This window comes from Prionailurus viverrinus, chromosome E3 (genome assembly GCF_022837055.1).
Source record: "Prionailurus viverrinus isolate Anna chromosome E3, UM_Priviv_1.0, whole genome shotgun sequence".
Taxonomy (NCBI): domain Eukaryota; kingdom Metazoa; phylum Chordata; class Mammalia; order Carnivora; family Felidae; genus Prionailurus; species Prionailurus viverrinus.
Genome location: NC_062576.1, coordinates 7,954,566 through 7,980,320, shown reverse-complemented (window position 1 = coordinate 7,980,320; position 25,755 = coordinate 7,954,566). Strand labels below are relative to the sequence as shown.

Here is a 25,755-nt window from a genome sequence, read left to right as displayed (position 1 = left end):
CACCCGTGGCCCTGCTGGGCAGGTCCTCCTGCTTGACTTCCTCTTGGGCTGGAGAAGGAGTGGGAGTTTCTCTCTGGTCCTTACTTACAAAGGCCCAAACCCCTGCCCACCCACCCCCCCTTGTTTGCCCTGGGGACAGAGATCTGCACTGAGAAAGACACAAGGGTAGAGACCAGGTACAGAGTTGGAATTGGTTCCTTTATGGAAAAACTGAAAATATAATAAAAATTAAAATAAAACCAGTTTTAAAAAAGCCAGCCCCTGGAGTTTCTACCTCCTGCCTCTGGCCCTCCAGAGGGATGAGGCCCCAACCCCAGGGCAGCAAAAGGATGAGGGCTTTCTGCCCCTCCTCTCCCCCCATTCTATCCCATCTTCATCTCCACAGTGGGGGCCCCCGGGAGGAACCAAACCTGGGTAGGGGAGCAGGGACCCAAGGCCCGGTGGCCCGGGGAGGGGGGCTTGGTGTGCACCCAGCCCCAAAGCTCCCGGTCTGTAGTGTGGGCATGGGCAGGGCCCCTCCTGGCCTGGGCTCAGTGGGGTGGCAGCTGTTAGTTCCAGATCTTGAGGAAGGAGTCCCAGGAGCCTGTGGCCACAGCCATGCCATCATCAGTGACCCCAAGGCAGCTCACGCGGTTGTCGTGGCCAGCAAGGACACCTGTGTGGAAAGAACATCAGAACCCCCACCGGCTGGTGGCCCCGGCCCCCGCCCGTCCCTAGCGCACCTGCACGATCACCCTTCATGGCGTCCCAGATGTTGCAGTTGAAGTCGTCGTAGCCAGCGAGCAGCAGCCGGCCGCTGCGGGAGAAGGCAACAGAGGTGATGCCGCAGATGATGTTGTCGTGGGAGTACATGAGGAGCTCCTGGTCGGCCCGCAGGTCAAAGAGGCGGCACGTGGCATCATCAGAGCCCGTGGTGAAGGCATAGCCATTGGGGAAGAACTGCAGGACATGGGACCAGAGTGGGATGAGGGCACAGCAAGGCCAGGAGCCTGGCAGAGACAGGCCGGCCCAGCTCTGTCCAGAACTTACAGCCACGGCATTGATGTCTGATTCGTGGCCAATGAAGGTCTGTCGGCACATAGAATCCCGAACGTCCCACAGCTTGATGGAGGCGTCACAGGCACCTGACACAAAGGTGCGGCCATCAGGGGCCAGCGACAGGGACATCACATCTCCACTGTGTCCAGCAAAACCCACCGTCTGCTGTCCTGTCTCGATGTCCCAAAGGGCACTGGAGAGATGATAGGAAGAAGGAAGGGGTCAGAGAGAGGTCCCTGCCCCCCTTCCCCTTCAAGTGAGCCCAGCCCTGACAGAGCCTCCACCAAGGAAGGGGCATGGGGGGGGGGGGGGGGGCTGGGGTTGGGGGGGAGCCACTGGGTCACAGGAAAGGGAGGCAGAGTGTTCAGAAGCCCCTCACCCTCTCAGGGCATGTATTACATGCTAAGCACCAAGGCAGGGGCCCCCCAGGGAGGAAGTACTGGTGAGCCCTGACTACCTAGCCCTGGCAGGGCCTCACCAGGTCGTGTCCCCAGAGCTGGTGATGATTTGGTTGTCATCCAGGAAGCGGCAGCACGACAGGTACCCTGGGGAAAGGGGCTGGTCAGCCGGGTCTCTAAGGGAGGGCAGCACAGCCCCTCCCCCCGCAACAGCACCCAAGCCCTGCCAGGTCCCTCTCACCAGTGTGGCCAGGCAGCTCCCGGCTGACCCTGACATTGCCCTCACGGGTCTTGAGGCTGTAGATGGAGCAGATGTTGTCCAACCCCCCACAGGCCACAAAGTTCCCTGAGGGCGCGTAGGCACAGGTCATGACCCAGGAGGAGCGCAGAGGGATGGCATGGACCTAGACAGGAGGAGCAGTGCCCAAGGTCAGAGCCAGCCAGGGCCTGCAGCCCAGCCCCATCCAGCCTCGGGCACCACCTCTACCTTGTTGGTGGTATAGCTGTCCCAGATGATGAGCTTCCCGTCCTGGGAGGCGCTGACCAGCAGCCTTTTAAAAAGTGGCAGGGAAGAGGCAGAGGAGTCAGGGTAGGAAGCTCCTTTCGGAGGCAGGACACGTCTCCCCCTTCACCCATCTGGTGGGAGGCCCTCTGAGACTACTCCCAGCAGCAGCCCAGGAGTCCCTGTTCATTCGGTCCTATTTCCAATCCCCCGGGACTGTCTGGGAGCCATGGCCTCCCCAAATATGTCCACAACATGGGGATCCTGTTCATCCCACCAGATCAGCAAGGTTGCAACCCTCACCCCACTCTGCCTGCTATATTCAGCCCAGGGCAACACAAAAGCTCGGCACACAGCCCCAACCACTCGCACACCACACCTTGAATCTGTCCCCCAGTGCATGGCATAGATTTTTGCCAGGTGCCCGCGGAGGGTCCTCCGCGTCCTCATCTGAATTCTCCCCACTGGGTCCAGCCCAGCTGTGATCTGGAGGTAGAAGCAGAATGGGCTCAGGGAGGTTCAAGGTGGTGTGGCCCACCAAGCAGTATGCCTCTAACACTTGCTCCTTCCCTAAACCCCAAGTCCAGCCCTGGATTCATCTCACCTGGGTCAGTGTTGAATCCCCACATGCTTTTCGGGCATCCTGTAAGAGATGGATGGCAGAACCATCAGAGAGACAGGAGAGGCGAGGAGGAGACAGGGAAAGAGGTGACAGGGGAGTGGGGAGGAGACAGCGAGCTACTAGGATAGCCACACACACACAAATCCCTCCCCCCACCCAGTACGTGCAGGCCACCTGGCCCTGCCTGCTCAGCCTCCCCAGCCCAGCGGCCAGGCCCTCACCCGGATCTGGTTCCGGAGCTGCTCAGCCTCCTGTCTCAGTTGCTCCAGCTCACTCATGGCGCCGGGCCCGTGGGGCGGGGTTGGGGGCGGCTGGGGGCCGCGGGACGGGGGCTGGGGGAGACAGCTCCTCGCCGCTGGCCCGAGGCCTGGGGGATGCAGGGCTGACGTCAGGCCCAAGGCCGCCGGAGAAGAAGGGGGGGAAAAGGCGGGGTTGAAGCCCGGCCCGGAAGGGGTAAGCGCCGGTCGGAGGGGGGAGGGGACAGCAGCGGCGGCCGCGGTCCCCCAGGCTGAATTGGGGTCTCTGGCACAGAAGGGATGTTGCCCAGGAAAAGCTGACTTCCCCAATCTTCCGCCCCCCGGAAACGGAGCGGGAAGTGCAAGAGGAAGCGCAGGGGAAACCCCTCCCTCGGACAGCAGCTCGGGCGGGACACCCGCGGCAGGAACTGAAGGGGGGGGGACGGAGGAGGGGGGGCGGGGAGAGTCCCTTAGAAAACAAACCTGGCGTCCTCCCGGGCCGCACAGACACCGCCCTCCTAGCACCTAATTTTAAAAGGGGCGGTGCCTCTTTAAATTCACCCCCACACGCCGCACACCCTCCACACACACCCCAGCTTCGACTGGGATGGGGGAGACCAGAGGGGGAAGCTGGGCTGTTCGTGGGGTTGCCTAGGCAACCGTCACCCGGACTGAGAGCACCTCATTGGTGAAGTGCCCCCACCCTAGCCCTGTTGCCAAGGCAACCTCATCCACGGCAGAGACCTGTAGGGTGGGTGACCCCACCCCCGGCCCCATCGCCCCCGCCCGACCCAGCCTCCCGCCCCGACCCAGAACCGGCCAGGGTGGCTGTTTACAGGATTTGGGAAAGCCGATTGGCGCTAATAGGTTCGGGACGGCTCACCCCGGATAATCCCCGGGCCGGCTGCGCCCCATTAGCCGCCCCCGGCGGGCGGAGGCGAAGGTGGAGGGGAAGGCAGCCCCTAGTCGCTGCTCCCTCCAGCGCCGAGGCCGCCCGCCCCGGCGCGCCCGCAGTAAGCCCGTGGGAGCCGTTCTCGAGTAATTAGTGCTCCGAGGAGAGGTCCCCGGCCCCGAGGCGCGGAGCTGCTCTCTCCCAGGCGCGGGCGGGCGGGAGAGCGGGCGGCCCCAAGCGGCCCGGCCTCGCGCCCTCGGCACCCCAGAAGCCCAGTCCCTGGGCTCCGCGCCGGGGCCCCCAGGGGCTAGGCTGGCTCCGCTCCAGGGCCCGGAGTCCTGCCCCACTCCTTGGACACCTGTGTGATCAGGCCATGCACACTGCACTCTGCCGACCCAGGCGTCCCCCACCCAGCTCCCACTTCCCCCAGGCCCTGGGCGTTCCTCTTTCCCCCTGACATTTCCCCTCTGTCAGTTCAGCTTTTTACGCTCGCGCCGGGGGATGCCCCTCCAAAAAAGCAGGGAGTGGGGGGGGGGGGGGCAGAGTCTCCCACTCCACCGCCCCAGCTCAGGACAAAGCCTCTTCCTTCTAGCCGCCAGCAGCCCAGGCCGGGCGGCAACGCCAGAAGCTGGGGGCAGAAGGAAGCAGGCCAGGAAGAAGCCGCTGGGGGCGGGGGCGACGCTCCCAGCCCTCAGTCCCCATCACTCGCCGGAGCCCCCTCGGCTCTCCCCGGATTCTGGGCATACAGTAGCCGGGGCCCCAAGGAGAAATAGGGGTGCCACCGCCTCCGCGGGTCTGGCGGGGCGAAGGGGAGGGGACATGGGAGGGTCCCGGATCTGGCAGCTGGAAGGCGCGGGCCGGTGCCGCGCTGCAAAGCTCAGTGGGCCTGGCCCTTCGGCCCCCACGACCTCCATTTTGCCCAAAAGAAAGCTAGGCGTGGGGTGAGGGCGCCCAGGAGCTGGGCTTGAGGTTAGGGCTAGTAGAGGGGGCACGGTGCCGAGGTCTCCGGTCTAGGGTAACATGGCCAGAAAACACCGACAGAACCCAAGGGTTCTGAGGGTAGGGTGGAGGCGAAGGGAAGGGTGGCCTCGCGGCCTTGCCTGCCTCTCTGAAGATTCTGGAGTTTTGCAAGGCGAATACCGCCAGAGGTGCAAAGAGGACACGAGGGGTGCTACCCAGGGGCAAACGAGAGGGCGGTGATGGGGGGGAAAGGGGGCGGGACGGGGCCTACAGAAAGCCCGGAATTTGGCCCCCAAACTTCTCAGGGAGCAAGAGGCAGGAGGGGCTGCGACAGGGTCTGGGGTCAGGCAAAACGCCTCGGACGGTGCAAGGAGCGCGTGCATTACTGGGAACAAGGGTCCCCCCCACCCCAGTTCCCCTTCCGGGTTTGGGAGCGACGGAGCCAGAGGAAGGGAGGGGAGGTCTAGGGTGCTACGTCCGCTCCCGAGAGGCCAGACCAGGAGACAGAAGGAAGAGAGGTTCCCCCACGGAAATTTGAGGCTGGGGGAGAGAAGGACTCCTTTTGCCAGCGGAGGTACCTGTGGCGGTGGGACTCTGCGAAGGGTCGCTAGAGCAGCGCGGGAGGTCCTGTCTTCCTCCGCGGCGGAGGCGGCAGCGGCGGCGACGCGGATGGATTCCCTCAGTCACCCCAACTCAACCGTCCAGCGCTGCTCTCCCCAGAGCGGAGGGATCCCGCCCGCCAGTGACGCGGCCGTCGCCGCCGCGCCCAGGGCCCGGCTGGGCGAGACCAATTCCTTAGTGGGGGGAGGCCAGAAGGCAAAAGACCACTTAAGGGGCAAGAACTAACCCCGTCACAACAAAGATATCACACCACACTATTTCGACGCAAAACGGACCAAAAAGAATGCTTCGTTTTCTGAAAAGGAGCAGAACATCCCCCCTGGGACTGGAAGAGATGGTATCGGCACGGGGGGGGGGGGGGGAAGAAACCGCTTTCTGGTCACGTGACCCACCCTCCCGGATTGGGCGGCTCCAGAATGGGTAGGGGAGCTTGACGCCCCAGTTCTGAGTTCGGCACGCCCCTGCTCCAGTGAGACCACGCCCCTCCAAGGTCCAGGACAGAGCTCGAGAGATCCCTCCCCGCGCGGGACGGAGCAGTCGGCCTTGAGGCTGCAGAGGGACGCTTCTGAAAGTCCCCGAGGAATGGTGCGGGACCCTGAACCTGAGAATGATGAGAGGAGCCATCCATGCCCAGGAAGTTCCCCAGCGTTGCCCCCTGGGCTTTTGTAGAACTCTACCGGGCTGCATGACACTGTAATAACAACTCCTATTTTTTGAGGTCCATACTTATTTAGTCCTCACGACAGTGCTGCGAATTTAAGTACTGGCATTGTCCCCATTTTATAGTAGTGGAAACAGATTCCTAGGGCTGCAGAGTTGAGATATGAACCAGGGTGGCTTTAGCGACTTAACGTGCAGGGATACCAATACTAACCTCTTGAGTAACCCTCCAGTGGACCCTCCCTGTAAAGGAATGAGAATGAACGTGTTGCCTTCCTGTCTGCCCTGCAAGTCACGATGGACTGTTATGAGAGTCTGACGGATTGTGGACATGCTTTGGAAGGTACAAGTCACCGAATAGCCTTCATTGAGTCCTCATCCAATTGAAAAGTGAAAGTATCAAAACAGACACTTCTTATAGGCATTACAAAAAGTTTTCACAGCACACTATTTTTAAGAAAATAAGAAAACAAAGTCAGTCTTATGCACAAATCCCATGTATGTGCCCTCACCAGTTCAAGGATATATTAGCAGTAGATGATAGATGTCAATTAGGCATTAGCATTTGGAGGGGACCTTACAGATAATTTCCTTCAGTTTCCTCTCAGTCTACAGATGGACAAAGTGACTTCCCCAAAGTCACTTAAAAAACTGGTAGCCCAGAGGCACCTTGGTGGCTAAGTCGGTTAGTTCGGCTCAGGTCATGATCTCATGGTTCATGAGTTCAAGCGCCACATCAGACTCACTGCTGTCAGCACAGAGCCCACTTCAGATCCTCTCTCTCTCTTTCTCTGCCCCTCCCCCACTTGTGCTCTCTCAAAAATAAATAAAACATTAAGAAAGAAAAGGAAGGAAGGAAGGAAGGAAGGAAGAAAAAACTGGCCGCCTAGGACTAGAACCCAATTTTATTAATCTCTGTAGTACATCTGACAGTGCTTCCTCTTGCTTTGCTTTCCATGCTAATACGCTTCTTTGAACTCATTCAGCAAATATTCACCTAAGTCCCAGTGATGCATCAGGCACCGTCCTGGGCACTGAGGATATGACCATGAACTGTGAACCCTCCTCTGCCTGCAGGGAGGTTATAATCTACAGAGGAGGCAGTGGTAGATGATCGTTGGAATGACGATCAGTGCTAGTGGCTTGGAAGTGCATTGACTAAGAGCAGAACACTGGCGGGGGGAGGGTGGAGATAAAAAATTTTAAGTTGAGACATGTTAGGTTTGCAGTGCCTAGGAGAGGTGCTCAGAAGAATACTCAGAGGGTGGTTGTCAACGCAGGTCTGGGGCTCCGCAGAAGACTATGAGTTGGAATAGAGCCTTAAGAATGAGTGGCGTTTTAGAGCAGATGAAGTCATAAAGAGGTTCAGGGAAAAGACAAGATGGCCTAAGACCAAGCCCTGAGGAACTCCAACATTAGAGGTCAGGCAGAGGAGAGGAAGCTGCCAAAGAAGAAGCCAGAGAGCTAACAGGAAAATCAGGAGAATGTGGAGTTCTGGAACCCAAAACAAAAGAATGTTCCAAAAAGGGAATGGTAAAACTGTTTTGAATGCTGCAGAGAGATGAGGCAAGCCTGCACTGGGAAGTGTGCGTGACATTGAGAAACAGGCAGGCCGTGGGTGACTTTGTCAGGAGCCCTTGCAATGAATGCTTTTCTTGCAATAGGTTGAGGGTGAGAAATGAGGCAGTGGAGACAAAGTGGCCAAAGCTCTGAGAATCTTGTCTTGGAGGGGGTGTAGAAAGGTGGGGCAGTGGTGAGAGGAGAATTTGAAATAAAGGTATTTGGGTTTTGGTAGGAGCTTCTTTAGATGATAATGGGAAGGATGGGGTTTGGGGGAGGAGAAGGATATACAGGTAGCCAGTGGACGACCAACTTGTCTGAGAAAGCAGAAGCCCTAGAGGACATGTGGAGACCCTGACTCTCACGAGTCATGGGACACTTCCTCCTTCCTCTAACTCTTCTTTCTCAGGCTTCTCCTTGGTCCTCTCGTCCTCCTCCGCAGGGCATCTGTAAACATAGTTTCTACAGGATCCCAACGTCAGCCTCCTTTTCTCACTGGTGACTTCCTCTATTACTGTGACTTTAACTATCCCCTAATTGCTCATACCTCACAAAGCTCCATCTCCAGCCCAGATATCTCTCCCCAGATGTAGACTTGGTGCATGTCCAACTGCAGCCTGAATATCATCATCTGGATGTCCCCAGACAGTGGTGGGCTGGAGTCAGCTTGTGCCAGTTCAGACCAGCTCACAAGAGCCCAGAGTGCACCTCTCTTCCCAACTCCTTGTTTAGTGAAGTCAGGTTGATAGCAGTAACTTTTAATTGTCATGGTGGGAGTAGTTACACCATGGAAATTGGGAGTTGCTTCAGATCAGAGCTGCCTTTGCCTGAAGGGCTGATTGTTAAAACATTTACTACACACCTCTGATCACAAACATGTCACATTCAACACATTCAAAACTAAATTAATCCTCTTCTACCCCCCCCCCCCCCCCCCGCCCAACCCTGCCCTTTCTCTGAATCTCCTGGCCTAGTTAACAGCGTCACTATCCCCTCAGGAGCATCTCATTCCCTCATTCCCCATATCCAAAGGTGGTCAAGTCACTGTATAGGCCAAGCTGCTATAACAAAGAATCCCAAAAATTCAGTGGCTGAAGAGACCACTTTAAAATAGACCCTCCAGGACTGTGGGGACATCTCTGCCATGCTGAACCCTAGTTTCCGTCTCCATGTCTATTGGGCCCCAAGCAGCTTCCACAATCATACCTGAATTTCGTCCATTGGGAAGGGGGGTAGGGTGGAAAGCACAAGTTCTTTCCTGCTAAGCAGAAGCACTAACTTCTGCTCAGAGGTTGGCCAGTTGCAAGGAAGGTGGTCTTTCGTCATACACACAGCTAAAACGGTATTAATAAAGAAAAAAGGGAGATGGCTGGTGATATAAGGCTAGCAATCCATGTCACTGGTGGCTAAATCTTGTCAATGCTACCTTTTGTATGTTGCTGAAATCCATCCCTTCTACTGTGTGCCAAATGCTATTACCCTGGTTTTTGCCTATATCCTGTCCTCTAGGACAGTTCCTCTCTATTCGTCTACCAAATAGCTGCCAGACATATCTTTCTAAAATGCAAATTAGATCATATAACTTTGCTGTTCAAAACCATGCATTAGTTCCCTATTGGTTCCAGGAGAAGACCCAAACTTCTTTGCATAACACACAGGGCTGGGTCTTGTCCCCTCTCAGAATGCCTTCCACCCCAACTCCAGTTCTATTTCCTTTTCAGCTGGGGAAATCCCGTTTATTTTCTCAAGCTTCTTTTGAATATTGCCTCCCTGACCACACTGTTGTCTGTGCCCCACTGCAGTGCTGGCTCTGTCCCTATTGCAGCCTTTACTGGACTGTTTATTTCTGGGCCCTTGCCACCTGCACTAGGCAGGGGCTCCCTGTGAAGCCAAGACACTTGATTTATCTGGCAGAGGACTGGGACGGGGGGCGGGGGGAAGCCCACCAAAGCAAGGAACAGACCCTCACAAGATGCCAAATCATGTCCAAGGTGTGGGGTCTGAGGGTCCTGGACCTACTACTTTTGACATCATTACCGGGTGTTCAGGTTTGGCCAACCTGACTGTGGGCCTGGAGTGTGCGAACCTCCAGATGACTTTATTGAATTAATTATTTAACCCTCCATCTTCCAGGATAGATATGAAACCTTAGGAGAGTCACATCAAGTTATATGAGCCATTTTATTCCTGGTGTCTGCAAGGCACCTTGAGAACATCCTTGAAATTAATAGAAGCATAGCAACATTTTCCCCAGGATCAATACTTTTCACATGTCGCAGTTCCAATCTCAGCTCTTTCATTTACCAGCTGAGTGACCTTGGGCAAGTCACATAATCTCTCCATGCCTGTTTCCCCTACAAAATGGGGATAATAATCAGATCATGATGAGAACTAAACTACTTAACATTTATAAAGTGCTTATAACAGCTGTTTTAAAAAACTTAAAAACAGATGTTTTGTGTTTGCTAAATAAAAATAGAGTTTAGGCATGAACAAACTGGTCTTTGACTACTTTTCCAGTCTTATTTCCCCCTAACTCTGGTTTCTGCCACCAGCTCATATGCAACCCTCCTTCAAGACTGAGCTCCTAACTCCATATAGGCCACAAATGTTCATGTGTCTAGAACTTTGCACATGCCAGTCTTTGTGTGGAAGACCTTTCCCACCTTGTTCACCAGTGAACCCTATTAGTTCTTCACAATTCAGCTCAAACTTCACTTCTAGGAGCCTCTCTGGACTCTCAGAGACAGGCAGCTCCTCCCTCCTCTGGGCCCCCATTTCACCCCACTTACATGCATGTCCGAGCTCCCCACTACACCAAAACTTCTCTAGAGCAGGGATATATCTTATGCATTTCACTATTCCCATGCTTCGCACAAAGATGTTTGTTGAATCAATGAATGGACAGTGAAATAGAGTAATAATATTTTACCTTAACCACTGACATCATATGATACAATCATAATACAATGGAATGACAAATGAAAATTGGCCACCGTTGACTAGGAGGTAAATCAAGTCCAGTTGTGTAGTCGGCCAGCTATAGTTTTTCCACCAACTATGAGAGGAACATTCACTTCTTATTACAATACTACAGATTTCCAACTTATGAATAATAAGCTTTCCTAAGCTTCAAAAACTCCCCAAGAGCATCCTTAGGACCAGCGTTTACTGACTAGTCCTGTGTGCCTAGCTCTTAGCCAAGCACTTGGTTCTGGCATCAGATTGAGTCCTTACCACCAGCAGTACTATAGATGGGGACAGTGAAGCTTGGACCAGGACACAAAAGTGTTATGAAATAAGGTCATCTCTCAACTGGCTGATAAGAGGTGTAAGTTCTAGTCCTGGCTCTGCCCCAGTGGGCTCTGTGACCCAAGACAGGGCTTTGCCTCAATCTGCAGAAACCCTTGTAAAATCCAGGGGCTGGATCCAGGATCAGTGAGGTTTCTCCTGACTTGGGGCAGTCTCTGAATCTAAGATCCTAATGGAGGTAGGGGAGGGGTGATGGGAACTGACAAGGTGAATTTACAGGGGAAGTGAGGCAACATCATCAAATGTCAACAAAAGGAGAGGTGCAGGTCACGAATAGAATCACTTTCCACTCCAGTGTCCCTGTAATCCTCACCTCAGCAATAATAACAATAACAATAATAATAATAATTTTGTAAGATGAAGAATGCAGGTGCCAAGAGGTCGAGGGCGCTCATCCAATTCATCCAGGTCTCAATTTATGGAGGCCAATGACTAACTCACTCAGGAATATTTCAATTTCCCAGCACTGAGTCAGCTCTCTCCCCTACAGCTCACCTCTTGCACTTAAGCCTGAATGCCTCCAGACTGAAGAGCTAGGCCTGGACTCCCAACCAACCTTGGGCATGTGAAGGGCCGCTGTTGTCAGTAGGTAATCAATGAGCCATCTTAAACTATCTGTCCTTTGGCTGGAGACACGTGGAATCTCTTCCAGAGTGGGCATCTGGTGAGCAGAGAAACTTCAGGGGCTTTGGCTGTCACACAGTACCCTCTTCCTGTGCCATCCATGGTCTCCATGCTCTCCCCCCACCCCAGAAAGTAGGTGGAAATGCCCTCAGCACACACATATTCACATGCACATATGTACACACACACACACACACACACACACGCATATGCACATGCACACATATCCCCACACGTGTAAGCACATACATACCAGGCAGACATCACATAAGAGTCTCTCAGCTAAGCGAGTCTGTAGACGCAGCTCCCTGACCTTTGCTATTAAAACTGCTGTGGAGGTGGTGTCAGGCCAGGAGAACAGCTGGGGAGAGATAGATGGGGAAAGGAAGCTAAAGATGGGTTAGCTCAGCACCAATGTGTGAATACGGTACACGTGTGTATGTATAGGGCCCAGGCGCCAGGGACGGGAGAGGAAAAGAGGGGCCATTAGAAAGACGAGGGTAGAAAGAAACAGGGAGAAGATGGAGACACACTCCCTCCTGTACCTCTCTCTTTTCTTCTTCCCTTCTTCCTTTCCCTCCTTCACCGGGCGATTTCATTCAGACTTGGGTATGACGGAACCTTGCTCAGGAGCCTGAGAATGGAAGACTCCAGGACTACGGAGTCCTCTCCTCGACCCCATTTAAAACAGTAAGGAAGCAGGGGCCCCATCAGTCATCCTGCGGCGTCCTGATCTCCAGGTGGACAAGATTTCCATCTCTTTTGTACGCCAGCCAGCTCTCTACCTGGTTATCCCTTAGGGTCAGTCTCAAAGTCTTTGCTATCCTCCCCACAATCTTGAAGTTTTGGTGTCTGCCCCTTTAAAGCAGCGGCCCCCGGTCGGGTTATTGTCTTGCCTCGCAGCCAATCTGCGGCGCCATTGGGGGCGGGGGATCCGACCTCCTGATTGGCCACTGCGCGCCCCGCCCCGCCCGGGATCCCGGGAGCTGTCCGGCCGCCTCGGTGCTGATCCCGCCGCCGCCCACGGGCCGTGAGCAGCGCTGAGAGGGCATTATGAGCGGGGGCGTCTACGGCGGAGGTGAGCTAGCCTCGGGCTTCAGGCTCCCTAGCCTGTCGCGGCCTCGCCGGCAGCCCTGCACCCCTCACGCGCGCGACCTGAGCTCTGGGCACCCCAGGGCCTGTCACCTCGGCGCTCGAATGGGTCCAGCCCTGGGTTTGGGTCCTGCGCCACTCCTACCTTTGGTCCTCCCAGGTCGGTCGCTCGCGCGCACTGGGCTCACTCTCTCCATCATTCAACTCACCTCCTCCCGGCCCCCCTGGCCCCTTCTTTCCCGGCGAGGAGAGTGGCCTGAATAAGGCCACCGGGCAAGAAGGGATTCTGGAGGCTTGATCCCCACTCCCAGGATCCGGACTCCAGGCCGAGCTCCCACCTACCCCGGCCGGCGTTGAAGGTGGCGAGACTGTGGCTCTGCCCTGACCTCCTCTCGGAGCTATCCAGGGGGAGAGAGTTTGGGAGAGGTCCCCTCACACACCTGTCTCCCCGCACAGATGAGGTGGGGGCGCTGGTCTTTGACATTGGCTCCTTCTCAGTCCGCGCTGGGTACGCTGGGGAGGACTGCCCCAAGGTGAGCCTTCCAGCCCCATCCCCAAGTCCGAGAGACTCTGGACTCCCCTCCAGGCTTCCCAGTGACCCAGGGTTCTCACAACACAGAGAGAAGCTCTGCAGAGCGGGAATGTGGGAGTAAACCCAGGGGTGGGCTGAGGGCCTTGCCATGGGCCTGGACAGGGGCAAGAGGTTGATCCCTCTTCCTGCCCATGCCCCCCTCCAGGCTGACTTCCCCACCACGGTGGGGCTGCTGGCCGCGGAGGAGGGGGGCGGGCTGGAGTTGGAGGGGGAGAAAGAGAAGAAAGGGAAGATCTTCCACATCGACACCAACGCCCTGCATGTGCCTCGGGATGGAGCTGAGGTCATGTCGCCCCTCAAGAATGGCATGAGTAAGGAGCCCCTACCCACCATCTCCCGACACAGACCCGAAGCCCACACACCACAACCGGGGGCACATCACCCCACACCCACAGAGTCTACCTTGCAGTTGCCCACAGCTGCCTGGTTCCCAGCCCAGGGGCCCGACAGATTCCTAGGAAGGGGGGATTTCTGCTGAAACTGATCTCCCATCTCCTCCTCTGGACTTGGCCTCCCTCCTTCCTTCGCTTCCTGTCCCTGGACCCCTACCGGCCCACTCTCATCTCTCCCCGCTGGTCTCCTGGCCCCAGTTGAGGACTGGGAGTGCTTCCGTGCCATCCTGGATCACACCTACAGTAAACACGTCAAGTCTGAGCCAAACCTGCACCCAGTGCTCATGTCCGAGGCCCCGGTAAGTGCCTCATCCAGCCCCTAGTCCAGCCCTAGGGACTCCCTGCATTCTTTCTGCCATTTGTCTCTCCCACCCCTCCCAAAGCCTCTGCCATCAATCACTCCACTTAACTTTTCAGACTTTGCTGCCAACTCCACCATCACCATCTTCAAAAACACTTTCTTTCCTCCCTGGTTTAGTCTTCTCCCCACCTTCCTATTCTATCCACTCCTATCTTTTGCCCATTCAGTCCATCCCTGCTGTTTTCTCCACCAAAGTCCTTGTTTGACTTTTTAACTTAAAATTTTTTTGTCAGTGTTATATATGCACATTGTCAATTTCCTTTGTAAAACATAAGGAAAAAAACTGCCTTCGTATCATCTTCCTTCCATTCCCCTTTTCCAGAGGCTTTTCTTTTAGCTATTTTTTTTTGGGGGGGGGGTCAGGTTCTTCCATATCTCCAAATATCACACTCAAAAGGCTGCCTGTGGATTTTTTTTAGTTTTAGGCATTATTTTCCAACATAGAAAATAAACATTGAGCTCACTTTCCTCTTCCAGCCCACACCACACACTTTAATACAAATACAATTGTATTTTAGATTTTTAAAAATCATTATTCAGTATTTACACTCTTATGTTTATGTATGCTAATAAGGTCTGAGCTGGGCAATAAACTGTGGTCACTTTTCTTTTCCTTGCACAGCTTTCTGTTTTCCCTAAAGCTAAAAATTGTGCTGGTTTTTACTTGACTTAGTTTTCTATTTGCTTAATAATATGACCCTAAATTATTCATCTGCTTATTGCTCATGAGCTTATGTTACCTATATCCTTTCTCAAAACATTAATTCCTTTAGATATTCTATCAATTTCATCTTCTTGAAGAAATCTCTCCAAAAACCCAGTGATTTGCTCCACTTTGGACTTGTTGCCTTCTACACAGAGAACATAGATATCATCCTGACATCTCCCTTCACCATCATCTTAGGGCATCCCTACACCTCTCTCCTGTGTTAGCAGTCCTGTTTCTTGTATCTCATCACTCCTTTTCTTGATTTATTCCCTTATTTTCATGGAGCATATCCTCCAGTACCTGCCTTAGAAAGGTCATGAGAGGGGCGCCTGGGTGGTGCAGTCGGTTGAGCGTCCGACTTCAGCCAGGTCACGATCTCAAGGTCCGTGAGTTCGAGCCCCGCGTCAGGCTCTGGGCTGATGGCTCAGAGCCTGGAGCCTGTTTCCGATTCTGTGTCTCCCTCTCTCTCTGCCCCTCCCCCGTTCATGCTCTGTCTCTCTCTGTCCCAAAAAAATAAATAAACGTTGAAAAAAAAAAAAAAAGAAAGGTCATGAGAAGTAAAAATGTTAAGACCTTGCATGTCTGACCTTGGATTGATAGCTTAGCTAGGTATAACATTCCAAATTAGAAATCATTTTTCTTCAGAATCTTGAAGGTCCTTCTGCATTGTCTTCCAGCATCTATTGTTGCCATCAAGAAGGCAGAGGTGAGGTGTCTGCGTGATTCAGTAGGTTAACTGTCCGACTTTGGCTCAGGTCATGATCTCATGGTTAATGGGTTTAAGCCCCTCATCAGGCTCTGTACTGACAGCTCCGAACCTGGAGCCTACCTCGAATTCTGTGTCTCCCACTCTCTCTGCTCCTCCCTCACTTGCACTCTGTCTCTCTCTCAAAAAACAACAACAACAACAAAAAACATAAATAAAAGGAAAAATAACAATAAAGAAGGCAGAGATGTCTAATTCCTGATCTTTTGATGTAATGCTTTCCTTTGTGAAAGCCTATAGAATTTTCACTTTGTCCTTAGTGTTCTATAATTTCTCAATATTATATTGGTTTATTTTCACCCATTGCTCTAGATACTCATTATGTCCCTTCAATCTGAAAATCTATGTCTTTTGATTCAGTGAAAAAAAAATTCAGTAATTATTTGATTAAGTAATTTTAGTTCCTTATTTGATGATTAATTTCTCTTAATATTCTCTGTTCTTTCTTTAGGAAAGTATTATTTGGATTTTGCACTTCCTGAATTCATCCTGTAATTTTCTTATCTTTTTTCTTATATTTTCCTTCCTTTTATATTTTCCTCTAATTTCTTTTAACTTTTTAAAAATTTATCTTTGAGACACAGAGAGACAGAGTGCAAGTGGAGGAGGGGCAGAGAGAGAGGGAGACACATAATCTGAAGCAGGCTCCAGGCTCTGAGCTGTCAGCACAGAGCGCGATTCGAGACTCGAACCCACAAACCACAAGATCATGACCTGAGCCAGCCAGTTGTTTAACCAACTAAGCCACCCAGGCATCCCTCTTCCTATAATTTCCAAGATATTCCCTCAACTTTATTTTTCAATTCTTCTATTGAGTTTTTCATTTCTGCTTCTGTAGTTTTACTTTTCAAGAGTTTTTTGGTTCTACAAATGTTACTTTTTAGAACATGCAATTCTTTCTTCATGGGTGAAATATGATGTTAGCTCACTCAGGATATCATTAGTTTTGTTTCTGTTTTTGGAAATTTTCATTTCCCTGCATAATCTCTGTTCTTCCAAATTGCTTTTTTTTCCTCTGCTATTTATTTATTTATTGATTGATTTATTTATGAGAGAAAGATAGTGCATGAGCATGTGGGAAAGAGCAAGGGAGGGGAAAAGAGAGAGGGAGACAGAGACACCCAAGCAGGCTCTGCACGGTCAGCACAGAGCCCAATGAGGGGCTTCAACCCACAAACCGTGAGATCATGACCTAAGCCGAAACCAAGAGTCAAACACTCAGCTGACTGAGCCACCCAGCCACTCCCTCTCTACCCTTTCTGGGGGTCTCTGTCTCATTTTAGAGGCTTTCCTCAGATTTCTGCTAATCCTTGGTTGTCTGCTTATGTTTACAAGTGGTGGACTAAAACACTGATTGAAAGCCATGTGAAGTGGGGGGACTCACTGGCTGTGGTGATAGAGGATGTTGCTATAGGATGATTTGCCTGGGGTGTTTGTTAGGCAGCCTCTGATAATTGGCATCTATAGATTTCTGATGTAACCCATGGAGAAAGCTTGTACCCTACAGACAGGCCTGGTCACCCCCTTTCTGGGAGTGAGGGAATAGGGCTGAGGTTCTCAGCATTTAATATGCATGGAATCACTTAATTCTCCTGTTTTTAGTGTCTCCACTCCCAACTGTGTCAAGTGTCCCACCTGTCCAGAGCCCCTCAGTGTTATTCTGTCTAGAGAATAAACTTCAGTCTTCTGCTGAGGCTAGGATGGGTAATAAATAGCTCAGTGACATGGATGGAACTGGGGAGAGAGTTTAGGGAGCTATTACTTGAATGGCTTTAAACACTCTTTTTTTTTTTTTTTTTTTAAGCTTTCCCTTAACCTTAACTGCCAGAGATGCCTGAAACTACAAATTCTTGAACCCTGTGAGAAGTCCGCAATTTGACACAGGCTGTTCTTGGCTTTTTCCATTACCTGCTTAGGAGTCAGTGTTCTTGAATCTGTTAGGTCAGTTACCACTCAACTATCTGGCTTCCGCTCTTCAAAAATTTGTTGTTGTTTTCTCCTTCTTTGTTACTCCCAACTCTTGAGGGTGTCTGTCCAAGATTCTTCCTGTCTCTCTTTTTTGAACTAAAACTCACATAACATAAAATTAACTTTTTAATGTTATCAATTTGGTGGCATTTAATACATTCACAATGTTGTGCAGTCATCATCTTTATCTAGTTCCCATTTTCATCACCCCACAAGAAAATCCATTTTCATTAGTTTCTTCCTACTCTCCCTGCCCTTGGTAACCATCAATCTGCTTTCTGTCTCTATGAATAGATCTATTCTGGATCTTTCTCATAAGTGGAATCATACAACATGTGACTTCTTGGGTCTGTATTCTTTCACTTAGCATAATATTTTCAAAATTCATCCATGTCATGGCATATGTCAGTACTTTATTCTGTATTATGGCCGAGTAGTTTTCCATTGTATGGATATACCACAATTTGTTTTTCCAATTTCTCCCTTCATGGACTTTTGGGGACTTTCCATCTGTGGCTATTGTGGGTAGTACTGCTATGAACAGTTGTATGTATGGATTTATTTGGTACCTGTTTTCAAGTCTTTGGATATATAACTAAGAGTGGAATTGCTGGGTCATATGGTAATCCTATGTTTAACTTTTTGAGAAACTACTCATTGTTCCCCACAGTGGCTGAACCGTTCTACTTCCCCCACAGCAATGTACAAGGGTTTCAGTTTCTCTATACCTTTATTTCCCCCTTGATTATTATCAACACACTAGTGGGTATGAAATGGCATCTCATTGTGCTTTTGATCTGCATTTCGCTAATGGCCAACAATGTTGAGCATCTTCTCACGTGCTGGTTGGCTTTTGTGGGTTTATGTCTTTTTTTTTTTCCTCAAGAAATCTCAAGCCCAAATTCTCAAGCCCAATGTGGGGCTTGAACTCGTGACTCCAAGATTAAGAGTTTCATGCTCGGGGCGCCTGGGTGGCGCAGTCGGTTAAGCGTCCGACTTCAGCCAGGTCATGATCTCGCGGTACATGGGTTCGAGCCCCGCGTCAGGCTCTGGGCTGACGGCTCAGAGCCTGGAGCCTGTTTCCGATTCTGTGTCTCCCTCTCTCTCTGCCCCTCCCCCGTTCATGTTCTGTCTCTCTCTGTCCCAAAAATAAATAAACGTTGAAAAAAAAATTTTTAAAAATTTAAAAAAAAAAAAAAAAAAAAAAGAGTTTCATGCTCTAGTGACTGAGCCAGCCAGGTGACATGGGTTTATGTCTTTTTAAATTGCCCCTTTATTATACTTTTGCTGGGATCTTGGAAGAGAATAAAATTAGATGTTTGTATTCAATCCACAATTTTTACCCAGAAATCCTCTTCCCAGCTTTCTTCCCTCTGAGATGATTAAAATGGGAAAGAGGGATAAATTGGAGGCTGAAAGGAGCCTGAAGTATATATTGTACAATAAAGAACACTGAGGGGTGCCTGGATGGCTCAGTTGGTTAAGCGTCCAACTCTTGATCTCAGCTCAGGTCTTGATCTCAGGGTCATGAGTGTGAAGCCTATTTAAAAAAAAATAATTAGGGGCGCCTGGGTGGCTCAGTCGGTTGAGCGTCCGACTTCGGCTCAGGTCATGATCTCACAGTCTGTGGGTTCAAGCCCTGCATCGGGCTCTGTGCTGAGGCTCAGAGCCTGTGCTCAGAGCCCGGAGCCTGCTTCGGATCCTCCCCCGTTCATGCTCTGTCTCTGTCTCAAAAATAAATAAACATTAAAAAAATAATAAATAAAATAATAAGTAAATTAAATTAACTAATTAAAAATAAAAAATAAAATAAAGAACACTGGGCCAGAAGTCAAGAGACTATGACTCTACCAAGCTCTACCCAGAGCTTTCTGTGTGATCTTGGGCAAGTTATTCTCCCTCTCTGAGTTTTATTTTCTTCAGCTGAATTTGGAATGTGATCTTTAAAATTCTCCATAGTTCTCACATTCTAAAGGTCTATGTGGATCAAGAGGCCTGAACTCTCCCCAGTCCAAGTTTTGTGTGTGTGTGTGTGTGTGTGTGCGTGTGTGCGTGTGCATGTGTGTGTCGTACATGGGTCTGTGCCTCCCCCTTTTTGAATCCTCCCCTCCTGTACTTTCTCCCCAGTGGAATACACGGGCCAAGCGGGAGAAGCTGACAGAGCTGATGTTCGAGCAGTACAACATTCCTGCCTTCTTCTTATGCAAGACGGCTGTGCTCACCGCGTATCCTCTGGGCTGAGCTGCTCTGCCTGGGTGGAGGGCCAGGGTGGGGTTCATGGTGTGCTAAACTGGAGGCTGGACCTGATTCTGTGCAGATTAGTGTCCTGGATGGCAGATACCCACTCTGTGCCCCATTAGTGCAGAGGGCCTTCTGTGGGCCTTCTGACCCCGGGGCAGCCAGATCAGTGGCTCTTTCCTATTCCTTGGATCAAGCTGAACAGAGACAGACAGACAGAGTTGGGCCAAGTAGACAGCAGGGGCTGGGACTGGAGAGAACAGGGAAGGATATAACACTGAGGAGTTTCCTCCCCAAATAGCCAATCAAGCATTTTTTTTTTTTTAAGGATCTACCTTGCATTAACTCCTGAGCTAGGCATTGGGGCAATATGGCCCCCCATTTCAAGGAGCCAATAGAACACTGAACCAAGACTCCAGAGAGACTGGGAGCTCAGAAGGAAGAAAAAGAGGAAGAAGTTGTAATTCAGACAGGGAAGAAATGACAGGGGTCTCAGGAGCTTTCCTCCAGTCATGGGTCATAAACCAGAATGAGAGATTTGCAGATTGTGAATGGGCTGGACCAGGAGAGCAGAGGGTGACCAGGCCAGACCTGAGTCCCAGCCCCCTCACTACCACCATGTCTTTGACTTACCCATCCCATGCCAGCTTTGCAAATGGACGTTCCACAGGCCTGGTGCTGGACAGTGGGGCCACCCACACCACGGCCATCCCAGTGCATGACGGCTATGTCCTACAGCAAGGTGAGGCCTCGGTAGGGCTCGGGGGTGTCTTGGAGGACAAGGCCCTAACGTCCCTTCCCTTTCCAGGCATTGTCAAGTCACCTCTGGCAGGAGACTTCATCTCCATGCAGTGCCGGGAGCTCTTCCAGGAAATGGCCATTGACATCATCCCACCCTACATGATTGCAGCCAAGGTGGGGTCTCTGGGGAGTCCTGGGCACTCACCCTATGACTGTTGACCCACTGACCCACTAGATACCAGAAAAGGGTGTAGCAGGGCCCCCAGAGGACCCAACTTACAATCGAAGCATCAGAGGTCCAGGCATGCTGAAGGACATGTCCGAGGCCATACAGCCAGCTGGGAGCAGGATGTAGGAGGGTCAGTGTGGTAGACCCAGGTTCAAGGTGTGCCTTTGCCATGTAAAAGCTGTGTGACCCCACAGCATGAGATTGAAGCTTCCTGAACCTCAGTTTCTTCCCCTGCAAAGTGGAATAACACCATGCAAGGCTGCCGTGTTAAGTGAGACACTGCATGCAAGGGTCCATCTTGGACTCCCACATGGAACATGGCTCAGGAAAAAGCCCCTTAAGGTTCTGTCTGATCTCTTACTATATTCCCCATGCCCTTAGCTTCCTCTGACTGGGCCTTTCAGATAGCTGCACTGCTGCATGAGCGACAGACATGGGAACAGGCTCTCCCTATTCTCTCTCTTCTGCTGCCTTTTGTGGCGAACAGAGCAAAGAACCCAGTGCTTGTTCAGTGTAGGAGCACAGGTGTGGTCCAGGTGGGCTGGGCAGGTGTGGGGTGGGGAAGGGCGCTCACAGGCTTTGTGCCCCACAGGAACCCGTACGGGAAGGCGCCCCCCCAAACTGGAAGAAGAAGGAGAAGCTACCCCAGGTTTCCAAGTCCTGGCATAACTACATGTGCAATGTGAGGACAGCGTCCCCCGAAATAGCCCCTGCCCCTCCCCAGCTCCTCGTCCCCTACCATGAGAAGAGGGGAAGGGACAGAGAGGCCCTGCAGGTGGGGGTACTTGGGGGTGCTGAGGAGGGAGACCAGGCCCTCACTACCTCCCTGGGTCCTCAGGAGGTGATCCAGGACTTCCAGGCCTCTGTGCTGCAGGTCTCAGACTCTCCCTACGATGAGCAGTGAGTGGCATTCCCTGCTGGAGGGCGGGAAAGAGGACAGGCCTGGGACTCTCAGGGGACCTCTGGTCCTTTGTGAGCACCCCCAGGCAGAGTCTCACTCTTTCCTGGGCAGGGTGGCTGCGCAAATGCCCACAGTGCACTATGAAATGCCCAATGGCTACAACACAGACTACGGTGCTGAGCGGCTCCGCATCCCTGAGGGCCTGTTTGATCCCTCCAATGTCAAGGTTGGGCTGGGCGGAGGGTGTTGAGGTGGGGGGCTGATTGGATTCCCTGGATGCCGGCGTGTCGGGGAGGCTGGGAAGGATCGCCGGGGTCTGGGGAGAGGGGGCAGAGGCTGGAAACCTAGATCACCTTTCTCGGCAGGGCCTGTCGGGGAACACCATGCTAGGTGTGGGCCACGTGGTGACCACCAGCATTGGCATGTGTGACATCGACATTCGCCCGGTGAGGCCCAAGCCTGTGTCTGGGCAAAGGGGCCCAGGAGCAGTGGGGAGATGGGGAGGGGCTCTTCCCTGAAGGTTCACTCCTCTCTGCTCTCAGGGCTTGTATGGCAGTGTCATTGTCACTGGCGGGAACACACTGCTCCAGGGCTTCACTGACAGGCTCAATCGAGAGCTCTCCCAGAAGACCCCACCGGTAAGAGCCCACCGTGGCCAGGGCCCTGGACTCCAGTCGTGGCTTAGCTCTTTAGGACTTAGTCCTTCCTCCTTCCCCAACATCAGGCATTCTGGCCACCAGAGCAGACACTCCCCCTGTGACTTCCCAGTCTTCCCCACTTCCAGCCCTGTCCCTTCCCAGAACCCAGGTGTTTCCTCCCCTCCCCGCCCCCGCCTGCCCCTCTCTTTCTCCCCAGAGCATGCGACTGAAGCTCATCGCCAGCAACAGCACCATGGAGCGCAAGTTCAGCCCCTGGATCGGGGGTTCCATCTTGGCCTCGCTGGTGAGAGGGACAGGGCTTGGCCTAGCACTGACTGTGGGAAAGGGGCAGGCCCGAACAGCCCCATCCCCTTGCCTGCCTCCTCATTCATTCATTCATTCATTCAACAAACATATTTTTGAGAAAGAGCAGCCAGTGAATGCTCCATCGGGGCAAATCAGGGAGCAGAAGGAAAGGAGCTGGAGAGACTGGTTGGGGTTGAGACTGTGGATGGGGCACCCACTGTTCTTAGCAAAGGGGAGACACAGAGGTTGGGGAGAGGAAGCAACGTGACAGTCACAGGCATGTTTGGGAAGACTGTGTCAGGCATGAGGAGATCAGGGTGTGAGCTGGACACAAGGGGACCCTGCAAAGGGTCCTGTCTGGACCTGTCGTTGGGCACAGGCAAGACGGTGAGCAGGGAGCCGGAGATGCAAACTTCGTCTCACGGGCGTCAGCCACATAGAGGGGACAGTGGGGCCACAACAGAGCAAGAAGGACATCCCTCAGAGGGGCAGCCCTCAAGGAGACAGAAGCAAGGGTCAGAAATAGAGGAGGCTGATAGTGTGAAGTCAGCTGAGGGCTGGGAACATGTCAGCCATGCCTACCTGTGTGCCTGGCTTAGTCCCGGCCCCCATGAGAAGGCAGAGTCCAGAGGCTGAGGCCATTAAACAGGAAGAGACCACAAAGTGCAGGGATGTCCCTCAAGGGAGGAACAGACCTAGTTCAAGGGTCATGAAGGGACTCAGAGGAGCATTGAAGTTGAGATGGAAGACTGAGTAAGAACTTCTGAGGCAAAGAGAGAGAGGGTGCTAGGGCTATAGGGAGAGGCAGGTGAGACCAAAGGCTATAGGCAGACGCGGTCATATCCGAGTTTAGGAAGCTCACTCACTAGGACAGCAGAGTGGCGAGTGGCTTGAGTAGGGCTGCTGTGGTCTCCGCTGGGAGTGGGGTTTGACAGAGGAGTGGGTATCAGGCTGTGGAAGTGGCAGCTCATCACAGGTCCAACTGACAGATGTGGACAGCATTTGGATACAAGAGGGAAGAGGGGAGGAGTCCAGGATGAGGCTCAGGATGTTAGCTCCTGTTAGCCGTGGTCAACAGGAATGTAATGCGAGCCACATATACAACTTTAAATTTTCTAAATAGCCATATTTTAAAAGAGCCTGAAGAATCAGGTGAGATTAAGTTTAAAGAATATACTTTGGGGTGCCTGGGTGGCTCAGTTGGTTGAGCTTCTGATTCTTGATTTAGGCTCAGGTCATGATCCTGGGGTCATGGGATCGAGCCCCAAGTTGGGCTCTGTGCTGAGCACTGAGCTTGCTTAAGATTCTCCCTCTCTCTGTCTCTTTCTCTCTCCCTCTGCCCCTCTCCCCCGCTTGCACATTTTCTTTCTCTCAAATTAAAAAAAAAAAAAAAGAATGAAAAAGTATACTTTCTTTGGGGCACCTGGCTGGCTCATTCATAGAAACATACGACTCTTGATCTTGGGGTTGTGATTTTGAGTCCCACGTTGGGTGCAGAGGTTACTTAAAAACTGAGTCAGCCAGGCACCTCTAGTTAAAAGAAAAAAAAAAGTATATATATATATATATATATATATATATATATACTTTATTTAATCCAGTATATCCAAAATATTATAATTTCAAGGTGTGACCAATAATTTTTTAAATTTTATTTATTTATTTTGAGAGAGAGCCATGCACCTGCAGGAAGGGCAGAGAAAGAGGGAGAGAGAGGAGAGAATCCCAAGAAGACTCCACACTGTTAGCTTGGAGCCCGACACGGGACTCTAACTCATAAACTGTGAGATCATGACCTGAGCCAAAATCAAGAATTGGACACTTAACCAACTGAGCCACCCAGGAGTCTCTAATGGGTGATCAATATCAAAGTGAGATATTTTACATTCTCTTTCCTGGACTTAGTCTTCAATATCTGTTGTGTATTTTACAACTGTAGAGCACATGTCAGTTCAGACTAGCCACATTTCGACATCCACAAGTGCTCAATAGCCACTGTATCAGACAGCATTAGTATAGAAGGTGAGAAGACCAGGGGCACCTGGGTGACTCTGTGGGTTAAGTGTCATGATCTCACAGCTCATGAGTTCAAGCCGCACGTGGGGCTCTGTGCTGACAGCTCAGAGCCTGGAGCCTGCTTCAGATTCTGTCTCCCTCTCTCTCTCTCTGCCCCTTCCCCACTCATGCTCTGTCTGTCTCTCTCTCAAAAATAAATAAACATCAAAAAAAAAAATTAAAAAAAAAAAAAAAGAAGAAGAAGAAGAAGGTGAGAGAGACCACAGCAGCAGGTTTGGGCCAGGCCTAGGGGAACTCAGTCTTGGACATGCTGAGTTTGAGGTCCCAAGAGACTCAGAAAGAGGTGTCCGAAAGACAGCTGAGTATTTGGGTCCAGTACTCAGCGCTGAGCATTGCAGACTGGAGACTGGGGGTGGGGGGTGGGGGGTGGGGTTTTAGTGCTTGAGCAGAAGTCCCAGGAGTGGAGGAGCTGGTTCTGGAAGGCTTGTTCTGTGAGCCCAGAAAACAGGGTCAGTACCAGGGACACAGGCACTAGCTTTCAGGCAGAGGTGAAGCAACCATCAAAGAGAAGGGACAGTCTGGGATGCCCAGTGCAGGAGACCCTCAAGGGGCAAGGTTCAGCGTGGGTGGTGAAGACCACTCCAACCAGAAGTTAGGTGGTGCAGGAAGGGTGAGGGTGGAGGAAAGATTGTTCTTGGGAATGCAGGAGACTTGACAAGTTTGTAAGGCCTGATGGAGCGAAAGGTGCAGGAGGTGTTGGGGGGTGGGGGCTTTGGGGGGACAGGTTGGCTGGCCTGAGGCTCTAAGCTCCACTCCCCCCTCGAAGACAGCACGTGGCCCAGGGCAGACAGGTGCGCAATAAATACTTGTTGAATGAATGAACCAATGTTCTGACTGAACGACAGGAGGAGGGGTAGTCACCCTCTGAATATGAAGGAGGGCGGGGAGGCTTGGGGAGGTGGAGGAGGAAGGGATATGGGCGGGAGAGGCGGGGCTCGCAGGGCAGGGGGAGGGTTTCCCAAGGGCTGGGCCTGCTGGTGGAATGTGGGGAGGGGCGTCCCCTCCTCTCTCCAGGACCGCCCTGAAGGCCTCTGTCGTCCCCCGCCCCCAGGGCACTTTCCAGCAGATGTGGATCTCCAAGCAGGAATATGAGGAGGGAGGGAAGCAGTGCGTGGAGCGGAAGTGCCCCTGAGGGCGTCCCCTCAACACCCACTCGCCCGCCCGCCGCGGTGGGATAGGGGACGCCAAAAGGCGGGGAGAGGGTTTCCCGGCTCGGCCTCCGCAAGCGCATATCGAAGCCCCCACCCCCATGCCCTCGTCTCTTCCCCTCCCTTCTCTTCCGCTTAGATGTGATGTTTCTGGGTTGAAAGGAGTAAAAATG

At 52.2% G+C, this 25,755-nt stretch overlaps 2 protein-coding genes across 2 annotated transcripts; one reads left to right on the top strand and one right to left on the bottom strand.

Moving 5' to 3' along the window:
- Positions 1–177: 177 nt before the first annotated feature.
- Positions 178–5,385, bottom strand: GNB2 (G protein subunit beta 2). Its single transcript, XM_047837523.1, has 10 exons — positions 5,227–5,385; positions 2,782–2,927; positions 2,543–2,581; positions 2,318–2,424; positions 1,924–1,987; positions 1,678–1,840; positions 1,517–1,583; positions 1,030–1,231; positions 723–939; positions 178–655 (listed from the first exon to the last, which is right to left on the bottom strand). Exons 2-10 carry the CDS (start codon positions 2,836–2,838, stop codon positions 549–551), a joined length of 1,023 nt encoding a protein of 340 aa, XP_047693479.1. The 5' UTR covers positions 2,839–2,927; positions 5,227–5,385; the 3' UTR covers positions 178–548.
- A 7,093-nt stretch (positions 5,386–12,478) lies between these two features.
- Positions 12,479–25,717, top strand: ACTL6B (actin like 6B). Its single transcript, XM_047839199.1, has 15 exons — positions 12,479–12,503; positions 12,601–12,677; positions 12,829–13,050; positions 13,255–13,420; positions 13,700–13,800; positions 19,433–19,530; positions 20,191–20,285; positions 20,352–20,458; positions 21,106–21,195; positions 21,352–21,413; positions 21,526–21,640; positions 21,780–21,860; positions 21,957–22,052; positions 22,270–22,356; positions 25,486–25,717. Exons 1-15 carry the CDS (start codon positions 12,479–12,481, stop codon positions 25,564–25,566), a joined length of 1,503 nt encoding a protein of 500 aa, XP_047695155.1. The 3' UTR covers positions 25,567–25,717.
- The last annotated feature ends 38 nt before the right edge of the window (positions 25,718–25,755 follow it).

Coding starts and splice junctions, on each gene's coding strand:
- GNB2 (XM_047837523.1), bottom strand. CDS start 2,838: ATGAGTGAGCTGGAGCAACTGAGACAGGAGGCTGAGCAGCTCCGGAAC. Junction 940..1,029: donor CAGACATCAATGCCGTGGCT/GTAAGTTCTGGA, acceptor CATGTCCTGCAG/TTCTTCCCCAATGGCTATGC. Junction 656..722: donor CATGAAGGGTGATCGTGCAG/GTGCGCTAGGGA, acceptor CTTTCCACACAG/GTGTCCTTGCTGGCCACGAC.
- ACTL6B (XM_047839199.1), top strand. CDS start 12,479: ATGAGCGGGGGCGTCTACGGCGGAG. Junction 12,504..12,600: donor CGGGGGCGTCTACGGCGGAG/GTGAGCTAGCCT, acceptor TGGGCACCCCAG/GGCCTGTCACCTCGGCGCTC. Junction 21,861..21,956: donor GTGACATCGACATTCGCCCG/GTGAGGCCCAAG, acceptor CTCTGCTCTCAG/GGCTTGTATGGCAGTGTCAT.